Below are 18,813 nucleotides of genomic sequence, written 5' to 3'. Positions count from 1 at the left end.
TTCAAAAAGTGCAGATAGAACTTTCCCGAGCCCTCGGTCAGAAGGCAGGTCAGTAAAGGAGGATGGGGAAACAATGGCAGTAAGAAGAGCAAGAAAAGCGCAAGATGAGAAAGAGAAAAGAGAAGAAGATTTCTGACGAGTCTGAATTGTGTTGCTCCTGTGAACGCACACGCACACCTACACACAGCAACAGGCACACATTAACACCCACATACACACACACCATACAGTCTGAACCGGTGGAGATTGACCCCATCAGCGCAAAACAAGAGCACAGGGCAGCACAAAGTATTCATAGCACTAATAAACAGAAACAAGTGTGAACACGCGATCGAATGCATGTGCACATACAGCGCAAACTGTTGCTTCTGCTTTCATCTTAACATTGGAAGAAGAATCCGAAATTAGTTTCCTCAGTTGGTGATGCTGTAAGAAATGACATCATCATATCATGGGGGATTGTTTTTTTTTTTGTGTTTTTCTTTTTCCTTTTGGCGTCTTCTTTTTTCTCTCTCCGCGTCAGGGCTTTTTTTCTGGAAAAATCAGGAGCGATCCATTTAACAAGGTTATTGTGTTCCCGCTTTCCCGGCATCGGAAAGTTTAGTTTATTTATGTCTTCTTTTTTTTCTTTAATCTCTATTTTTGTTGGAGCTACAGCACGGCACCCACAGCACACAGACGACATGGGGACGGGGGCGAGGCGAGGGGCAGGGGGGGTCCAGAGACGGGGCTTTATTAATATTGTGCCAGATGAAGAAAAAGAGGGAGCAAAAGGGGGAAAAAAATAGATAAAGAAAAGTATGGAGAAGAACAAATAGGAGGGAGAGAAGAGACAGTGGTATCAACAGTTTCATCTTGAGTTCAGCTGGTTTCATCACAAACCGAGTATTGATTGCTTTCGACAACTTCAGCTGAACCATTTTTGAGTATGAGGAGGGGGGACGATATATTACACTTGAGATGGATGATAAGGACGTGGCGACAAATGAAATAAGTGATGGGAAACATCAGACAGGCTTAGGCTATGGATAATACACTGTACACTATTTGTGTGTATAGGGAGACTTCTGACGATCTATACGCCTAATAATTATAATATTAATATTTATATTTATTTGTACATATTGTACATACTGTATAGTACTGTGTACCTGGAATAGTCATACATTAAGATTATATTAGATTAGATCTTTACTTAAGATTCTCTGTGATCCCACGGGACTGGCACCTTAACTGGGTCAGGGGCTGCAGTGCAGCTCAGAACCAAGGGGTCAACAAAGAAACCGAATATCAGACCTCCACAGGCAAAGTGCATAAGGACAGACAGACACACAGACAGTCAGAAACAGGGGGACCATTGGCAAAGTGGTGAGACACTGAAATTAAGACACATTCGTATGAGGAGGAGGGATCAGAGGAAGGGAGAAGAGTCGGAGATTTTGAAAGAAAAGAGGAAAAATAGTTTAAAGGTTTAAGAGAGCAGATGGCTAATTGTACCCGTGTTTCGCAGCCTGGCAGCAAGTCAGTCTTGTGCATAAGGACGGGAGCGGGAAGAGGGGGGAGTAGGAGACGGGGAAGGGGCCATGGAGGGAGCTGGGCGATGCGATCAGGCCTTGAGAGCGTGCCACTGGGCCACGTTAGTACGCGGCCGAGCGAGCATGTCTTTCCAGTGCTTCACCTCCGCTGGTCCACTCTTCCACGATAGGTAGATCTGAGGAGGGGGAGATAGAAATAATCAATTATAAGCCATGGAATATGTAGCGTCGCTGGATATTTCAGTAACAGCTGCTTGTCAGTCGGACATAATGGATTGGATTTATATAGCGCTTTTCAAGGCACTCAAAGACGCTTTACAGGGTTCCAGGTTCCATTCATTCACACACAGTCATACTGGTGGTGGTAAACTACCATAGTAGCCACAGCTGCCCTGGGGCAGACTGACGGAAGCGTGGCCCCACATATTAACTACTGTTCATTTTACTACTAAGTTTTTATTCAAATATAAAAGCACTTTCTCAGGAAGAGCCAAACTGTCTGAGCAATACTTTGCTCCTGTTATGTGAAAGGGAGAGTTGCTGGAAAGCAGCAATGAGTTGAAAGGCTATGAAATGAAAGAAGGAGACAGGTCTCATTTTTCTCACAGACTGCATCACTAATGGGTTTTAGAACATATTTTGTCATTGAAGCCTTAATCAATGAAGGCTACGTCTTGGTCGCTGGTTGCCTGGAAACTGCTCCCAACCAAGAAATAGTCCGGCACATAACCTCAACTAAAACAGCAAACTGATGTTTTCACACTTCGATTTTTGTACGGTTCAATAAACTCAACACAGTGTGTTAATTAGTGAGCAGAGTCAGGCGGGCTTTTTCACCCTGCTTTTGGTATTGATGCTAAGCTAAACTGTCTGCTGGCTGAAGCCTTGTATTTAATTGCCAGACATGAGAAACGTATCGACCTTCTCAACAAGCGTCAAACTATTGTTTTGAAATGGAGGAAATGTTTGGCACAATGGCAAGATGAACTCACTAAGCTTTGCTTTATTATTTAATTTAAAAAAATGTCTGACCCTTGACATCAAACTTTGAAGTTGTTGTTGCTCCTCAACCGTTTCTTTGCATTGATTTGATTGTTCACTGCTGTTGAATAATAAATGTCTACAATCCAGTAAAAATAATTCCTCTATAATTTTCATCAGTATGGCTTCTTAGGTCGCCGACCTGTAAATAGCGGTCCACACAGCACGCAATGGACCGCTGTCTGAAAGTACTTTTACTCAGTTGTCTATTCAGGCAGGAAAGCGACCTGTTGAACTGACGTCCCATTTATGTAGCAAGGACGCACAAGGGCTCAAGTCATATGTCGTATCCAGGGGCCTATGATGTGTTACCTTGCCGATGACATCGTTGCGGCTGAGCCTGTCCTTGTCCATCACGGTGATGATGATGGTGGTCTCCCTCAGCACATGGGCGGGCACTTCGAAGGGGAAGGACTCATTGAAGATGGGGTTCAAACAGCACTTCATCGTCACTGTCTTCTTCTTCTCCACACGCTTGTCCTTCTGCATCAGCCACAGCTTCACATATGGATCTGCGGTATGAACGCAGAGAAAAACACAGCCGTTTGACATTGGAGCGGGGACGAAGGTGCCCAGGGGATAGGGTGATTTTTAGGGTCAGGTTTTGCAATTACCCTCTAAGATGTTAAAGTCAGGGAAGGCAGCAGAGAAGCAGATACCTAGTTTGAGCTCAAGGTCAACTTATCCCCCTGAGCGAGGAAACATACAAATGAGGAAAGTATTTATGGAAATAGGGGGCCTGGGATTTGTACTACCCAATTCTGGAGCATTATCATAATCTGCAATACTAAGAGACACCACTCCTACTGTTGCAGGAAGATAGCCATTTGATTTCACAAACATATGCCTCAGAAAGCAACTCACATTGAGACCTGATCGTCTAGCAGCAGACTGAGCTGATACAGATTTGGCCTTGGGGCTAAAGATCTTTGGTTGATATACAGAAAGAGAGAGAGCGGGAAAGAGAGAGGGAAAGTGCGAGAGGCTTGAAGTAATGTCACCTTGATGTCACAGCTATCTACTGTGCGACCCGGCTTAGGAGTCAGACGGCAAACAAATGTTTGAGTAGAGACGGAGCGGTGTGTGAAAAGCCACGGAGCTTCAGAAGTCATGAAACTGGTGAGCGAGGGGTTAGAAAGAGAAAAGACTAAACAAACAAGGAGGATTCTCTACCTGAGGTGCCCCCGATATCCATGGCTTTAAGATTACGCGCTTTGATGATGTTCACAGTGATGGTGTTGGCAGTGGGATTATAGCAGAGCGAAAGCAGCAGGTCTCCTCGTCTCCCCTGGGGAACACACACACACACACACACACACACACACACACACACACACACACACACACACACACACACACACACACACGAACACAATGGAGGGTGAATCACTCGGTATAATATCATATTTCATCAGGGAATATCAAACTCCACTTTAATCACTCTCACTAAATTGTTCTCACTGCCCGTTCTGCTCTAACTCCCTGTGCCAAACACAGATGGTCAAGTGACCAGGCTGCTTAGTTGAACCCGTTAGCTCACACTTAAATTACGTCAATCAAGCTCACGTACTAAAAGCCAGTCAACAAATTGCATGCTAAGTCATTCTGGAGAATGTCAAATGCCACTTTTGTGGCCGAGGCTGTGTATTTACACTGATTTTTTTTACAATATTTTTATAAGCACACACACAGTACGGACAGGTAGCAGATTTTGAGGAGATATTCACTGATTTTGACAAAAAGTGATCGGTCAACAAACTTTCTCCATAATGACCTAGTGTGCCTTTTATATACTGTAACTATACACAACATCTGGATGAAAACACTGAACCGGTCATTATTTGGCCAGATGCGCTCCTTCTCTTACAGCGCCATCCATGCAGGGCTTGAGCTCCTTCCAGAAGGTCTTTATCTGGCCCAGTTCCACTTTGTTAAGGGGGATTGACACCTCTCCAATGGGGTCATTCCTGCTGAAGCGGTCATAGTCCAACACCTGCAGGTAAAGAGTGCGTTCACGCACCTTCTCATAAGGGAAGCCTAAAACAGAGACACAAACATATCCTCAGATACATTGAGTAGATAGTGCAATACTATTATTATTGACAGCACAAAGTGTCTAGTGTAATCTGGAGATCATTACACGGATGTCAAAAAGACCAATCTCCTCCATTTTTCACATTCAGCACATAAACACTTCACTGCGCACTGTGTGGCTGTTGCAAACCATCTTCAGTTTGCAGCACTTAAGAATAAATATATAGTAGTATAGTATTCATAAATAGTTTGGATTTTTACCTCCAATGTGCCGTTTTCACTACCGTGAATGCTCAATTTAACAGTAACACAAACTTAGTTTTGTGACCGAGCATTCAGCATGTACTTAACTTGACTATGATAGAAAAATTATATTGGATTTTAATTATTTTATTAAAATCTATTGTTGAAGAGATAGTTTGACATTTTGGCAAATTCAGTGTTTGACTTCTGGACTCTAAATAAGGAGATCAGTAACTTAATGCTGCTATATGAGTCTGTTTGATGTTCTGCTAGCCAGGCTGGATAGTTTAGCAAAACATGAAGACTATAAACAGAGGGCCAAGCCCTACATTTTTAAAATTAGTTTTTTGTACAGATTAAACAAACAAGATACAACAATGTTAGTTAGCAAGCGCTAAAGGTCAGAGCCAAGCTAACTGTTCCCCTGTTGAGAAGCGAAGCAACTCCTGTACATATATTAGAGTGGTGCAGTTCTTCTCATATCATTCACAGCAAGAGAGTGTATTTCCAAAAGCTGAGTGAGCAATTAATTTCTTATTATCAGCAGTGCTGTCTTTTATGAAGACAAATCTTTCTGCCAAAGTATGAACATTTTGGTTTTAGTCTGTACCAATAGAACTTGTTTGATGGCAAATGTCACGTTTTTCTCTGTTGTGGGATAGTTGACAGTGTTAAACTGTTATTAATAATTAATCGATATGAAATGTTGTTAATTTTAAGAGTTGTTTATACAGTTAGAGATTTATTTAGGATATTATATTTTTTCAGGGCCTTTAATGGGAAAATATTAACATAAGAATAACAATTTCAAAAGTTAATCAGACACACCCTCAAACAGGAAGGTTTCGTTCCAGTTGGGGTTGAGGTTCTTCCTCTTGATCTTGGTCTCCAGCTTGTGCTTCTTGTCTGGCAGCAGGTAGATTTTGACGAAGGGGTCAGAGGTGCCGGAGAAGTCCTTGGCCGGAAGTTCCTGGCCCCGGAGCACTTTGACAGTGAGGGTTGTGTTCTGGAAGCTGTAGCCTATGCTGAACTGGATCCGACCCAGCTTCTCACTGATTGGCCCTTCACCGTCATCGTCCTCTGAACCTGGCGACAGCTGCCGAGGACACAATTGCAGTCAAATAAATAAAAAAGCAATGCAGCAGCAGCAGCAGCAGCAGCCACAAGCAGGGGAAAAGTTCAGTCCAAGGCAAGGGCACACACACACACCTTCTCTCACACAAGCTTGTGCACGCAAAGCAGTTACGGAGGAGGAGAGGAGTGTGAGGGGAGGGGAGGGGGGATTTTTGAGCTGCATTTCTACCACAGCGTTCTCAAGCAGCTGCCCAAAGACAGAGATTGGTCCCACATCAAGAAGACAGAGAGTTGTATTTCCGTTCTAATGTCCTTAAGAGGCGGGAGGTGCTCAGATTTGAAGATAGAGGAGCTTTAGACCACCCATTCACTCTCACGGTCACTCAGACCACTTTATCACTGCTGTGCACTAAAAGACCCATATCTGATAGAAAGCAGCGGACAGAGAGAGGTAAAGAGAGAGTAAGAGAGAGAGAGAGAACAAGCATTGGATGGAGGGGTATGGAGAGGACGAAAGTGCAGCTCAAGGTTGGCATTCTGCACTTGCAGCTCACTTTACGGTTGTTTCCTTTCACCCTGTGGCTCCACCTTCTGTCTCTGTCCTGTATTTTCTTCGCTCTCTTTCTAACAATAGCAATGATTGCAAATGACAACTAAGGACTTAGAGGAAGATGAGAGAACAAGCAGTTCTTAAGAGCCTCCACTAACAGGTTGATTTCACTGCTTTAGGCCAGAGCGTTATTCTTTTTAAATGACATCAATTAAATCAATATTGCAAAAAAAATCTCACTAACTCAGAATCTGTCAATATGGGTTTTAAACAGAAGAGCAAGTGTGAAATATCTTAAGTGTAATTTACAGTGTGAGTCACCTTTGGATGGCTTGACTCGCACATATTTTGCCAAATAAGCTTTAAGTTTGTTGGTACTTTATTTTTGTGTGCTTCGTTTTCTTTTTTATGTAGCCTACTTTTGGAGGTACGCTTTTTTTTCGCAATTAAGTACATGGCATCTTTATATTACATTTGTATGTACCGTGTTCATTGTGATTGATCATTCTACGTATCCAAAAAAATATAATTTTAAGCAGATGCTGTTATATACGAAATGAAAGTCAATATGAGCAGTGGAGACAAAAATGGAAAATCAAAGCACTCCGAATGTGTAATGTCATTTTTGAACCTGTCTTTTGAGAGTCCCAAATGTTTTTTGAAGTGCAATAGGGGAGAGTGGCCTAAGTTGTGCCACTTTTTACTCAAAGTGACTTTAAAGTGAGGCCTTGACAGTAAAGTCTCCAACTCAAATATATATTTCAGGGTGTTGTGCATCCCTGGCAATAAAAACTTTGGATCTGGAATAAACTGTTGAAGAAATATAGCTTTCGGAAAGAAAGTTGTCTTGTGGCACAACTTGCCCCTGGTGTGGTGTAAGTTGTGCCATTGGAGAAAATACCATGGGGTAAATTGTGCCATTGATATATATCTCATAAACTGTAATGCAAGACATATCCATTAGACCATCACTTATTTAAGGTTTATTTAAAGTAAATATTTAACAAAGATTGAAGATCAATTTTCTTAAACAAGGCCTAGCAGATCTAGGTGGTTTTGCCTGCAAAGCTCACCATCATCATCTTTCTGGCCATCTGAACTCTTGTCAGTGGTGTCGTTAAGTGGAATTGAGATGTCAGTCTCTTCTGAGCTACTGTAGACAATCACTTTCTTTTGGTGACCAGCGTATACAGCCATGCCAATGGCACAACTCTCAGAAATGTACTTTGCACTAGCTGCTCCGCCCTTGTAGAACCAACTGCCACCTGGCATATGCGATTCCCTCTCTCTCCATTTCTGCATTTAAATCATGGCTCAAAACCCATCTGTACACCCTGGTTTTTCCTCCCCATTAACTATCTTACCTCTGCACTACTATCTTTGTTCATATGTGGATGTCTGGGCTTTATGTCTTTTATTTTGGTTATTGTTATTTTACCTTAATTTTTTTGCCTTGATTGCACTATGTAAAGCACTTTGGACAGTGCAAACTGTTATAAATGTGCTTTTATAAATACATTTTACTTACTTACTTACTTATAACTCACCTAGGCCCTCTGGCACAAATCACCCCATCCCCAGCATTTTGGATAATAAGCATGATGCAGCAGTTTAGGGCTGACATCGTGCTAACTATATAGACACAAAGTGTAGCATACTAAAGCACTAAGTCAAATGTTTTCAAACGTGTCTATAATTGTTCAGACACAGTTATCAAAAAACCTTGATCATGGAAATTTTACTTTGAAAGGCAAAAAAACATTTTTTTTAGCTTAAATGTGCTTATTTCTTATTCCATGTTTCTCCCTTCTTTACAGGATGAGTAATGGATGGCTCTTCTTAAATATGTGGTCACATTTCCAATTTCTTCTATGGTTTTCTAGGAACAAGGGGTGGCACAACTTGCCCACCGGCACAATTTAGGCCACTCACCCCTACTAAATCTGGAGTGCCACTTTAAAGAGGACGTATTATGCTTTTCTTCTTTTCTGACCTATAAATGCTGTCATAATGTTATACAGTCATGCTACATGATACCAAAGTGTCAGATAATGACATACATGCATTTTAGACAAATTCCCTGCTTACTGTCTGGGGTGGCTGCAGGTGGCTGTGCACAGCCTAAACACTCCGATGCCATTCGCGGCAGCCTAGTGTCTAGTTTCCGGGTTTTATCTACGTAGATAAAGCGGATTTTCCATGTATGGTCATGCTGCTACACGCTCAGATATGTCCCTGTCCCCCCCTTCCCGCCTGTTCAAATCTGCCTGCGCACGCACTGCAGTCCGCTCAGTGTAATTTGAAACTAGGGGGCGTGCCTGTTGCTATGCCTTCTCCGATTGGGCAGGTTCAAACAGAGTGTAGAGGGACAGAGCGTTTTTGTTGAGAGGCTAAACTGCAGTACCAAAGTTAGACTGTAAAATAGTATAATAGCACCCCTTTAAGACCCCCTTTTAAATAAGTCTGAAAATTAATCTTCCTATGTAACACTAAACTAACACAGAATTATGAATGATCCTGCTAACCAAAGCCTGATACACATCTTATTCCTCTGCGCAAAAAGTTCCATCCAAAAAAACTCACAAAAAGACATTAATGCACTGGCTGACTTGCTTCTTCAATAGCAGAGTGACAGTCTCTTACCATCACCATGTCTCCAGTGAGAGAGTTGGCCAGGTCAGTTACGGAGGAGTGGCCGTCAGCATCAGGGGGTTGGCCCTTGGGACTGTTAGCTGGCTTGTTGCCTCTGCAAGCAGAAACACAGTTTGACCCGGTGGGAAAACGAGAAAAAACTGAGAAACTAACTTAAGAGCGAATGTCTGAGCACACCAAGTCCATCCTCCACATAGTTTGGTGCTTGAATACCGCCTATCTGAAACGACCAATTGAGTCCAAGTTTTCTTTGGATAGATGTCGCTTCAAGGTAGACTGAACGTTCTCTAAGCTATATCGAGCCAAATAAAATCTGCCAATGTTTTTGACAGATGAATGGCGGGCGCTAGAACTGACGACATTTGATGTGGTGAGTTGTGTTTGATGGAACTTGGAACCTTATATGACTATACATATGTCCAGTGTGGCGAACATCCATATCTCTAACACAAGATAGTTACCTCCAAACATATTTCCAGACAGAACATAATAAAAAAACAATAAAAGCTCAATTTAAAATGTATAGAAGCCATGTTAACACTTTATTTGAAGGGGAAAGCATAAGAATACCATGTAAGACTATAAGACTACCATGTCATAATCATGACATGACACCTGCCATGAACAGTATGAATAGTTATGACTATTGTCATAAAGTGTCATTTGGTCAATTATGTCACGTTTAACGCACCATTGACATTGTATGAGATGTCTTTGTTATGAAAACCTGACATAAACTAAGAGAAAATATCTTGTTGATTTCTTGGTTATGTCAACTTGACATTAACTAATAACATGACCTGTCATAAACATGTCATAGTAGGCTTAATAATCAAATCTAAAGAAACATTTTAAATTTATGTGGTAAGATTACATTAAACTGTCATGCGGAACATTTTGACATTGACTGTCATGAGACCTTTATTATACTGTAATGAATGTTTCTGTTTGCCTCAGTGTAACAACTTGGATATTTCAATAACATGTCATGAAGCGTTATTCATGACAGGTGTCATGTCATGGTTATGACAGTGTAATGACTATGTTATGTCAGTCTTATGCACACCCCTTCAAATAAAGTGTTAACGAAACCAATCAATGATTCCGAATGCCCATAGGGTTTATGATCAACCCTTGTTCCCTCGAAAGACATTAACGAGACACACAAGTATAATGACATGTATGGCGACACCACACCACTTTATATACAATAGACAAACATGTATAGCAACATGTAGGGACAAGACTTTTAACAGGACAGATGTGTGAAGTGTGTGTATCTATCAGTTATTAAGAATCTGCATCAACAACACAAAATATATGGGTTTTTTTAAACATGAGAGAGTGCAGAGATCTCCCATGGCAGAGCTGCTATGTTAGTAGAAATGTTAATTGATGTTGAGTTCTGTTACACGAGGATTGTTAAAAAACATAATGTTAAAGTGGGACAAACATTCTGGGAGAAAACCTCTATGTTCATACACCATGAAAATAAATAGAACAACAGAGTTTAAAGAAACAAAGAAAATAAAAGTAAAAGTAAAAAGTGAATAAAAATTAGATGAAAGAAAAGCAGGAAGAAAGAGAGAACAAGAGAAGAGCCAATATCCAGGCCAATGTAATGTGACACATTGGACACACAGCACTCCATAGATGACTGGTCAAGGCACATGGAGCAGCTGAACACAGAAACACTGTTAGGCAATAAACAAACAAGTAAATAGACAGGAAAAAACAAGAACAGGAAAAACAGAGATAGAGAAAAGAAATGAGCAGACGCAGAGAGAGGACGCGGAATTCACATGGACACAAACAAGCTGGACACAAATTAAAAACGACTTTAGATAAGATAAAAAACAGGTTCAACAAGGAATGTAAGAATAAGAAAAAGCAAGCTGAAAATTATTTATCTGTATAAGAAGAGATAGCAAGTATTAATAGCATGAACAGTGAGGTTACGAAAAAACCAACACCAGACAGAGAGTGAGATTGTTACAAACACTAGCACATTAGAGAGAAAAAGAGAGCTGCAAGAAAAGATAGGAAATGAAGGAAGGAAAGCCTGGAAACACAAGAGAGGCTTAGTTTGGTCACTCTGATAAGTATCAAAGAATAAGAGACGGAAAAAAATTAAGAGCTATGCACACACTATATCTCTAATAGGAGACAAAGGGGCGAACATGCTGAAGGGAGAAAAAGAGCACAGAGAAGAAAAGAAAAAGACAATTAATACAATTGATCGCCAGGAAAAGAAAGGCTTAAAATAAAGGACAAATAAGAGTAAGAAAGAGAAATAATGTAGATATACTATACAAAAAATATAATATCATTGAAACACAAAAAGGGACAGATAGTAAGAACATAGGAAATGCACATTTAGAGTGTTACAAAAGAGGCCGTTGGTAAGAAATGAACTCATCACGGCAAATGATGTAAGTTGACTTTAAATCTAACATGATTATCCAACCATTAAGCAACACTCTAAAAGCATGGACTGGGGACACAAGGGCCAAAGCGCAAACTGGCATTGGCTACATGTGCATATGTAATATATGCAAGTAGTGGTCACTCAAGAGAGTGGTAACAATGCCTTGGACAGGCAGAAAAACAAGGAGCCCATAGGAAGTCTGTCTGTCTGGCCAGCAAGAGCTTTTCACTGAGACAATGTGTATTTCGTGGTTTGTACTGTTTTTATGTTGGGCGCTCTGAATTGCAAATTTGGATGGGAATTGATGTTGAATGTAATAATGTGTACCTTTTTTTTTTTTTTTTTGCAGGACACGAGGACAGAACTGGGGGGGGATATACTGACAAATAGACAAACAGAAAAAGCAGGCAAACAAGACAAGCAAACAGACACAATCACTTCTAACAGCAAAGGAACCAGAGCGAGACGAGTGGAAGGAGGGAGGGAGGGAGGGAAGGAGAGAGGGAGGGAGGGAGGAGGAATAGGGGGAGGAGGGATGTTATTAACATGTCGAGAAGGGAAGTGAATATTCATCAATTGGTGTCAGTTGTATTAGTTGCCAAGAGAGGTAATTGCATAATCAGGGGCGTTTTCTTATTTTCTTTTCTTCTTCTTTTTCTTAACTGCAGGCAACGGGTTTGAGAGCAGTGGAAATAAAGGGCTGGGTAAAACACTAACTCAAGATCTAAGGGATGTTAAGCAAGGAGAGAGCCTTATTAGGGTTTGAAGTAAAGCAAGGCACCTCCCTCCTCCTCCACCTCCCAACTATCGATGGGGGAGTGAACATCTTCAATTATTCATTCTCCTTCATGCTTCATTCAGGGGTTCATTCAGTGCATTCCCAGGTAAGAGTTAGTGCAGCCGGGGGAATGGCCTTTCTACCAGCCCTGCTTTGCAGCACCTGAGGTTGTCCTCTGCCTGCGGGCGATTTAAACAAAGCGGCTGGGGCTGCAGGAAAACAAGATGCTTCCTCCAAATCATACAACTAGACTATGTATTTAAAAATAATTAGGATTTGGTTCATTTGATTTCTCAAAAAGCTATATTAATTGTGGCAGATGGTAATACTACAAGTGCTACATTTTGGTGCCAATGCTTTTTTCTGCCTGACCCCTTCGGGAGTTGATATGGAAATAGATGTTTTGAAGCCTGCAGTTGTCTACAGTATCCAGTGGGAGGCAGAGTGGACTCGAGTTCAGATCAAATTCTCCCACAGCAGCCACAGCTCAGAAAGTGGGCTGTTGGCATAGCAACGGCTCTAGAAACACAGACCATACATGTGGGGGTTTTGGGGTGTATGTGTGTGTGTGACGAGAGGTTGTTTGGTAGTGGGCACAGGGGAAGGGTGTGTTTGAAGGGGTGCAGCAAACAGGCACAACACACACTGCGAACATAGAAGATAAGGTGTAGGATATATGACAGGTACGGGTGAGAGCCTCGCAGACACACACATTCACATTGACAGACATGTGGAGGCAGGCGGGGCCACTTTGGGTTTCACCGTCCTGTGATACTATCCTGGTTTGTTACCTGACCGAGGGCCAGCAGCTCGAAGAAGGGGGGGAAGGGGGGAAAGACACTCCACTTCTAGGCTGGAGAGAGACGCGAGAAAGAAAGCCCAACCCAGCCCCTGTCTTTTTTGTTCTTTTTTTTCATTCATTCATTCTTACTTCTTTTTCTCTTTTTTTTTGCCCTCCCCGCTGAAACCATGTAACACTCAAACAAACATGCTCGCCCTGAGACCATGAAGTGATGTATTTCAACGTCTATGCTCAATTTCATGGCTGCCCACCAGATCTGGCCATTCTTCAGGGGCCACAGCATACTTTACCAGGATGATACACAGTCAGTACCATGCCAGTGAAGCGTGGCGCTGCTTACATAACTCATCATCATCCACATGAAACACATGTACATTCACACACTAAAGTCAGGCAGTCTTCCCTCCCTGCTTCGCTTCTCGGGCTATACGACCAAACATTATGTTGCCACGTATTAATATGGATGCTTTCACTGTTAACTAATTACTTTCTGCATGTTGGTACTGATATGAGTCTAGAATAGCATCATTTACCGAAATCGTATTTCAGGAAGCAGCAACAAGGAAGGTGCTAAATTATGCCTTCTGTGTATCTGCCTCTTTCACTCAACTCCAAATAGGGAAAAGAAAACCGCAAGGCAATCCAGTGTGTGCCAAATGTTAATCTTTATAAATACTGTTTTATGTCTATTTTGATGCTATCAGGAGCTGTACTTCAGATTTTCTTTAGCCTACTTCTTTTAACTTGCTATTGGTCGGCTGTTGCCCTTTTGACTACGACAGTAAAGCATTGAAAACAGGATTACTTTCGAATGAGCTTAGTGTCTAGCCAATCTAGTACAGTTGAGCTCTATCTCCATTTATTGCCTCCCAGTCCCAATATGATCTCTTTAATTTTGCATTGATGTCTCCGAGCTCAATTAAAACAACATATTTCGGCAAATTTCAGCAACATGGAATCATCAAAACATTTTAAAAAGTCCTATCATGCGTTTTTGAATGCTGATTAAATTCAAAGATTGCGATTGAGGTGGAGGCTGCTGCAGATGTTCCACCTGTTCTGAGGTAGGGACACCAGAGTCCCAGGTTTAATGCTCCAAATAGCTTGTCTCCCCAACCGCCATCCCCTCTATCTATCTACTACGTATGCAATGAGCTTGTGCAATGAGCTTGTGCGTGTACCTGCTGCTGGCTTGAGTGCCCCGCATAACGCATGGATGTGCAGGGTACAATAAGTATTCTCTCCTATGCTGTTCTCGTGGATGGAAGATGGATTTACCTTTGAATTTTCCCTCATGCTACCCTGACAAATGGATGGGTGAATGGATGTATGAATGCATTCTCCCCCTCCTACTCTCTTTGTGACTCCCTTTTTTCCGCCTTAGTGCTATACTTTCCACCTCTCTTAGCGCATAGATGAACGCATCTTAACATTGCCTGTGTGATGGGAGGATGAGCGTGGTGGCCGCGGGGAGCCAAAGCCTTCGGGGACAGTCTTAACCAGAGCCCCCTGAGGACTCTGCTGATTAGTCAGAGCTCTGTAAAAGACCCTGTCACAGGGGGGAGCACTGTGTCAGACTAGCAGAGCATAGCATAATCAATTTACATGTTTATGAACAAACACACAGATTATATCATCTGTAAAAAGAAATAAAAAAGGCACAAATTACCCGCATGTAAAAGTTAAACCCTCCTATACACACGTATGTGAATGGTACATTAGCCCAAACACAACACAACATAAAGATTAAACTCCTCATGTTTAGGCTCAAGCAACTACAACACTGAAAAACAAACATTTAGGTAAAAGGTCGTGACCGCCATATGCTGTGTTTGTGCCTTTGCTTTTCATGTCAAGTTAAGCGAATTAATGAGCCCATGAATTATGACCCAATATTATACAGCCCAATTGGCAGAGGGCATGCGTCTATATCTATCAATAGCGCCGAGATGCATTCTGAAACAAGAAACAACTCCACTGGCTTTCACAAAATGATGTAACATGCACAGATGAATAATTGAAAGACCACGGGCAAGTGGATTGAATGTTAATGTAGCTCAAAGATATATCCCGCCTCCTCTGTCCTGAACCTGGACAATCATAGGGCCGTTCGCCTGCCCCTCAGAGACAGATCTAGATTCAAAGCTCTCAGGGATCGTGGCTTCTCTTTATAGCTACACAGCAGGAGAACATACAGTATACGCTCACTGACTCGTGACAGAACTGCTGAAGACCAATGAGACATTAACGAGCTACTCTAACATCCTAATTAAGCTTTCTAGAATCAATAACCTATGGGGGTCTGGGATATAAACAACTCAGCATGTGTGGCCCCAGAATCAATACAAAACACACCATTTTGCTTCCCAACTGAGGTTCCTCTGCTCCTCTCCCTCTTTCACTCCCCTGTAAATGTGTAAAGTTGGTTTGGAAGTCTTCATCACTACAGACAACTCTGGTGCAGTTCAAACTGTCAAACTTCATCAACAAATGCCGACGCAATAAACACTGTCATCAAGGGATGGCACACACAAGGTCAATGAAGGAGTGTAATGAATGTCACGCACTATAACACCTTCTCATGGCCAGGGGGATAACATTGTGTTTGCTTGATTTGCCTTCAATTATGACCTGGCAACAATGAATCATCAACACACTGCTGAAGGGTGAACAAAAAGCGTAAATGTTGTTGTTCATCAAAGTACTCTACGTACATGTTTCCGTTAATAAGATCAATTGGCTAATTTTAGTGCGAGTAATGTTTCCAGTGGTGGAAGAAGCACAAAAGTATATTTTACTTAACTAGAATAAGCAAAGAGAACAATTATGAAATATTCCATTATAAATAGAATTCCTGCATTCAAACTCCTATTTAAGTGAAAGTACACAAGTATTATCACAAAATGTACTTAAAGTAGTTATTGTTCAGAACAAAGATACATTACGAGACACGACATCAATAGATTGGGAATACTGTTGGTTCAATGTGTAAGCAGGATAAAGCTAGTTTAACTACTTTATAAACGGTTATGTACTTTAGTCCAGTGGTTGCCAACGTATGGGTCGGGCCCCTCTAAAGGGTAACACGATAAATATGAGGGAGTAGTGAGATGATTAATGAGGTGGGAGAGTAGAAAAATTGTTCTGCTGCACACCTTTTTTGTAAAATTCTCTAATCTTTCTTTTGTGAAATATACGGTAATCTTGCCTCTTTGTGCCTCAGACAGCTATTCAAATGAAGCCATCTGTAAAAATGAGAGGGTCTCATTAATGGAACTGCTAACAACTCAGATAGACACTGCTTTTTTGTACGAGTCACAAGTCAAAAAGAGCTGGAAACCATTGGTTTAAACTTCAATTATGCACTATATTTTTCATAAATGAATCCATCTTTTATTACGTAAAATATTGAGACATTACAATAAGTATATTAACTTAACGAAGTGGGGTAAAAAGTACAGCTTGAGTTAACAAGCTCATAACAGAACAGATGTTTGATATTCATAATGATTACTTTTATGTTAGCATTGATGATGTTAACCTTTGAGTCACATAAACTCTTCACATTAACTTCCAAGGCTTTATGTTCGGCTGAAATTCAGGCGATCAGTTTAGTTTAATGAATTCATGCGGTGTACCGTGAGTGATGCAGCTATGGAGATGAGTGGGGGGGCACATGAAGGGCGTGTTGGTTGTGAACACACAGAATGTGATGATATGACTATGTAAGCGTGTTGTGGCATGAGCGAGAAATGAATGACAGCACGGTTTGTCACCAGCTCCACGTAGGCTCCAGAGTCCTGTTTAGAATGAACAATATGCCAAGAGTGTGTGTGATTGATTAAATCATGGTTAGACATCTGTGAAGTCAGCACTAACACCACGGGGAATGATATACTCCCAACAAGCTTACACCTTGCATTTTCTAATATACTGTGGACTTCATTCTAGCCTCTACATTAAGCATCCAATTAAAGTGTGGCTAAGTCATTTATTATACATTTGAATTGGTAATTTATCACGAAAGAAACAAACAATAAGTGGCTGAAGTGGAATTAGTTTACAGCTCCAAAGAGAGATACACAAAAGGGCCGTGACATTTGAAGTGTTCATTAAATTCAAGTAATTTATTTTTTTACTCCCTAGTTCTCTTTTGTTCACATAATTGTGTGCTGCCAGTCATTCTGTTTTGACTTAAAGAAATTAAACGAACCTCAGGTTAATCTAGAATATACCACAATGCACTCAATCACCATAATGGAGGCGAGTCCTGCTGGCCACGTTCTTGAGTGAGCAGCCTGTGGCTTCTGCGTGCTGTTTAGTCTATTAGCGGATTTCACAAGCCATTTAAGAAGGTTTCCAGGTGAACACAAAAGCTGGAAAAGCCAGATGTAATGTGCACAGCACATCGTACACCTCTATTGCTCTGTGGTTTTCACACTAATCCCCAACAATGGAGACAGTTTTGAGGTTCACAAAAGCGACATTTTTTACTCAAAGAATTCTTTCATGCTGTTTGTAACTCCATGCGGTGCTGTGTTGACTCTGGGAAAAGGCCAAAGGATGCTCGGGGGTAAGAGACCAAAATGAGGCGAATATATTTCACTCAACGTTAGCATAGCGCAGCTCTTAAGGCAAATTTTACAATGAATAAAAAGTGATTGTTAGTTCGCGGAGGACAACTGCGTTAATGCTAAAGTCACAGCAGACCCTGCAAATGTCCCTAGTTGACCCGTTCTACATGTGCAGCTTCACCCCAGCTGTGCTGTCTAGATATACCATCTGTATTTTAATAGAGCCCTAGTTTCAGATTGTGTCAAATTGAACACTTGAGGAATAATTGCTGTGACAAGTTATTCAGAATTTGTTCACCTTTCCATGCCATTTTGTTTTAAGGTTTGCATCATGTTATGCATCTCCAAATTGTCTCCAATTTGTCACAGAATCAAAGTGGGGTTAAAACGACCTAATTGGACTGCGGAGGAAATCGAGTGTGTCGTATCCGCCTAGGGCTGGACCAAACAATGGATTTCACTCTAGCGTCTGTGGTGTTACACCCTGGCGCAAATATTCAAAACCAACATCCATGGCTGAAAAAGAACGACACAAGTGTATTGTGGTTTGTTTCACGTGAAACAGCCACTGCACTAATTTGTTAGTCGAAAAGAAAACTGGTCCAATTCCTAAAGAGTGTGCAAGGCTAATTATTTTGGGAGATAGGGAGAGCGATGCATCCTTAAAGATGAGTGGGAAATGTTTTGGCTTCTAGTGAGTTAAGGTGGCTGGCAAGGAAAAGGTTTATTTTTAGAAGCATGTTTATGTAAGCGACTACCGTGTTGTGGAATAATGAGGAGGCTCTCTGGGCCCTCCGTGGAGCTACAGAGACGGGACTCTCTCTCGCAGCAGAGGGTGATTGAAGGAAACTAATGAGCAGGAGGGGGGGGGGGGGGAAACAACACGGGAGTAGAAAGGGCCAGAATAATAAAAGCCTGGAAAACACAAAGGAATTACGACAGAAATCAATGGGTGGTCTTTGAAAAGCCAGGAGTGAAAAGAGAAACACATACAGATGAAAATTATGGAGGGGAATGCGTTTGTGATATGGGAGATTATTTAAATTCCCCCCCCCCCCAAAAAAAGGCCACTGGCACGAGAAAACACGGTTGAATTTGATTC

At 41.5% G+C, this 18,813-nt stretch overlaps 1 protein-coding gene across 1 annotated transcript in view; it reads right to left on the bottom strand.

Annotated features, from left to right (window-relative positions):
• Positions 1 to 1,606: 1,606 nt before the first annotated feature.
• syt7a (synaptotagmin VIIa) overlaps positions 1,607 to 18,813 on the bottom strand; it is a gene marked incomplete at both ends in the record, with an annotated part of 74,991 nt that continues 57,784 nt past the window's right edge. Inside the window, 6 exons of the mRNA XM_080027599.1 lie at positions 1,607 to 1,711; positions 2,889 to 3,088; positions 3,750 to 3,864; positions 4,444 to 4,613; positions 5,682 to 5,949; positions 9,121 to 9,223. Of these exons, the coding sequence (XP_079883725.1) occupies positions 1,607 to 1,711; positions 2,889 to 3,088; positions 3,750 to 3,864; positions 4,444 to 4,613; positions 5,682 to 5,949; positions 9,121 to 9,223 (961 nt within the window). The remainder of the gene's footprint in view (positions 1,712 to 2,888; positions 3,089 to 3,749; positions 3,865 to 4,443; positions 4,614 to 5,681; positions 5,950 to 9,120; positions 9,224 to 18,813) is intronic.

This window comes from Ammodytes marinus (assembly GCF_949987685.1).
Source record: "Ammodytes marinus genome assembly, chromosome: 5".
NCBI classification, from domain to species: domain Eukaryota; kingdom Metazoa; phylum Chordata; class Actinopteri; order Uranoscopiformes; family Ammodytidae; genus Ammodytes; species Ammodytes marinus.
Note: the sequence above shows the minus strand (reverse complement) of the source record. Positions and strands in the feature narration are given on the sequence as shown.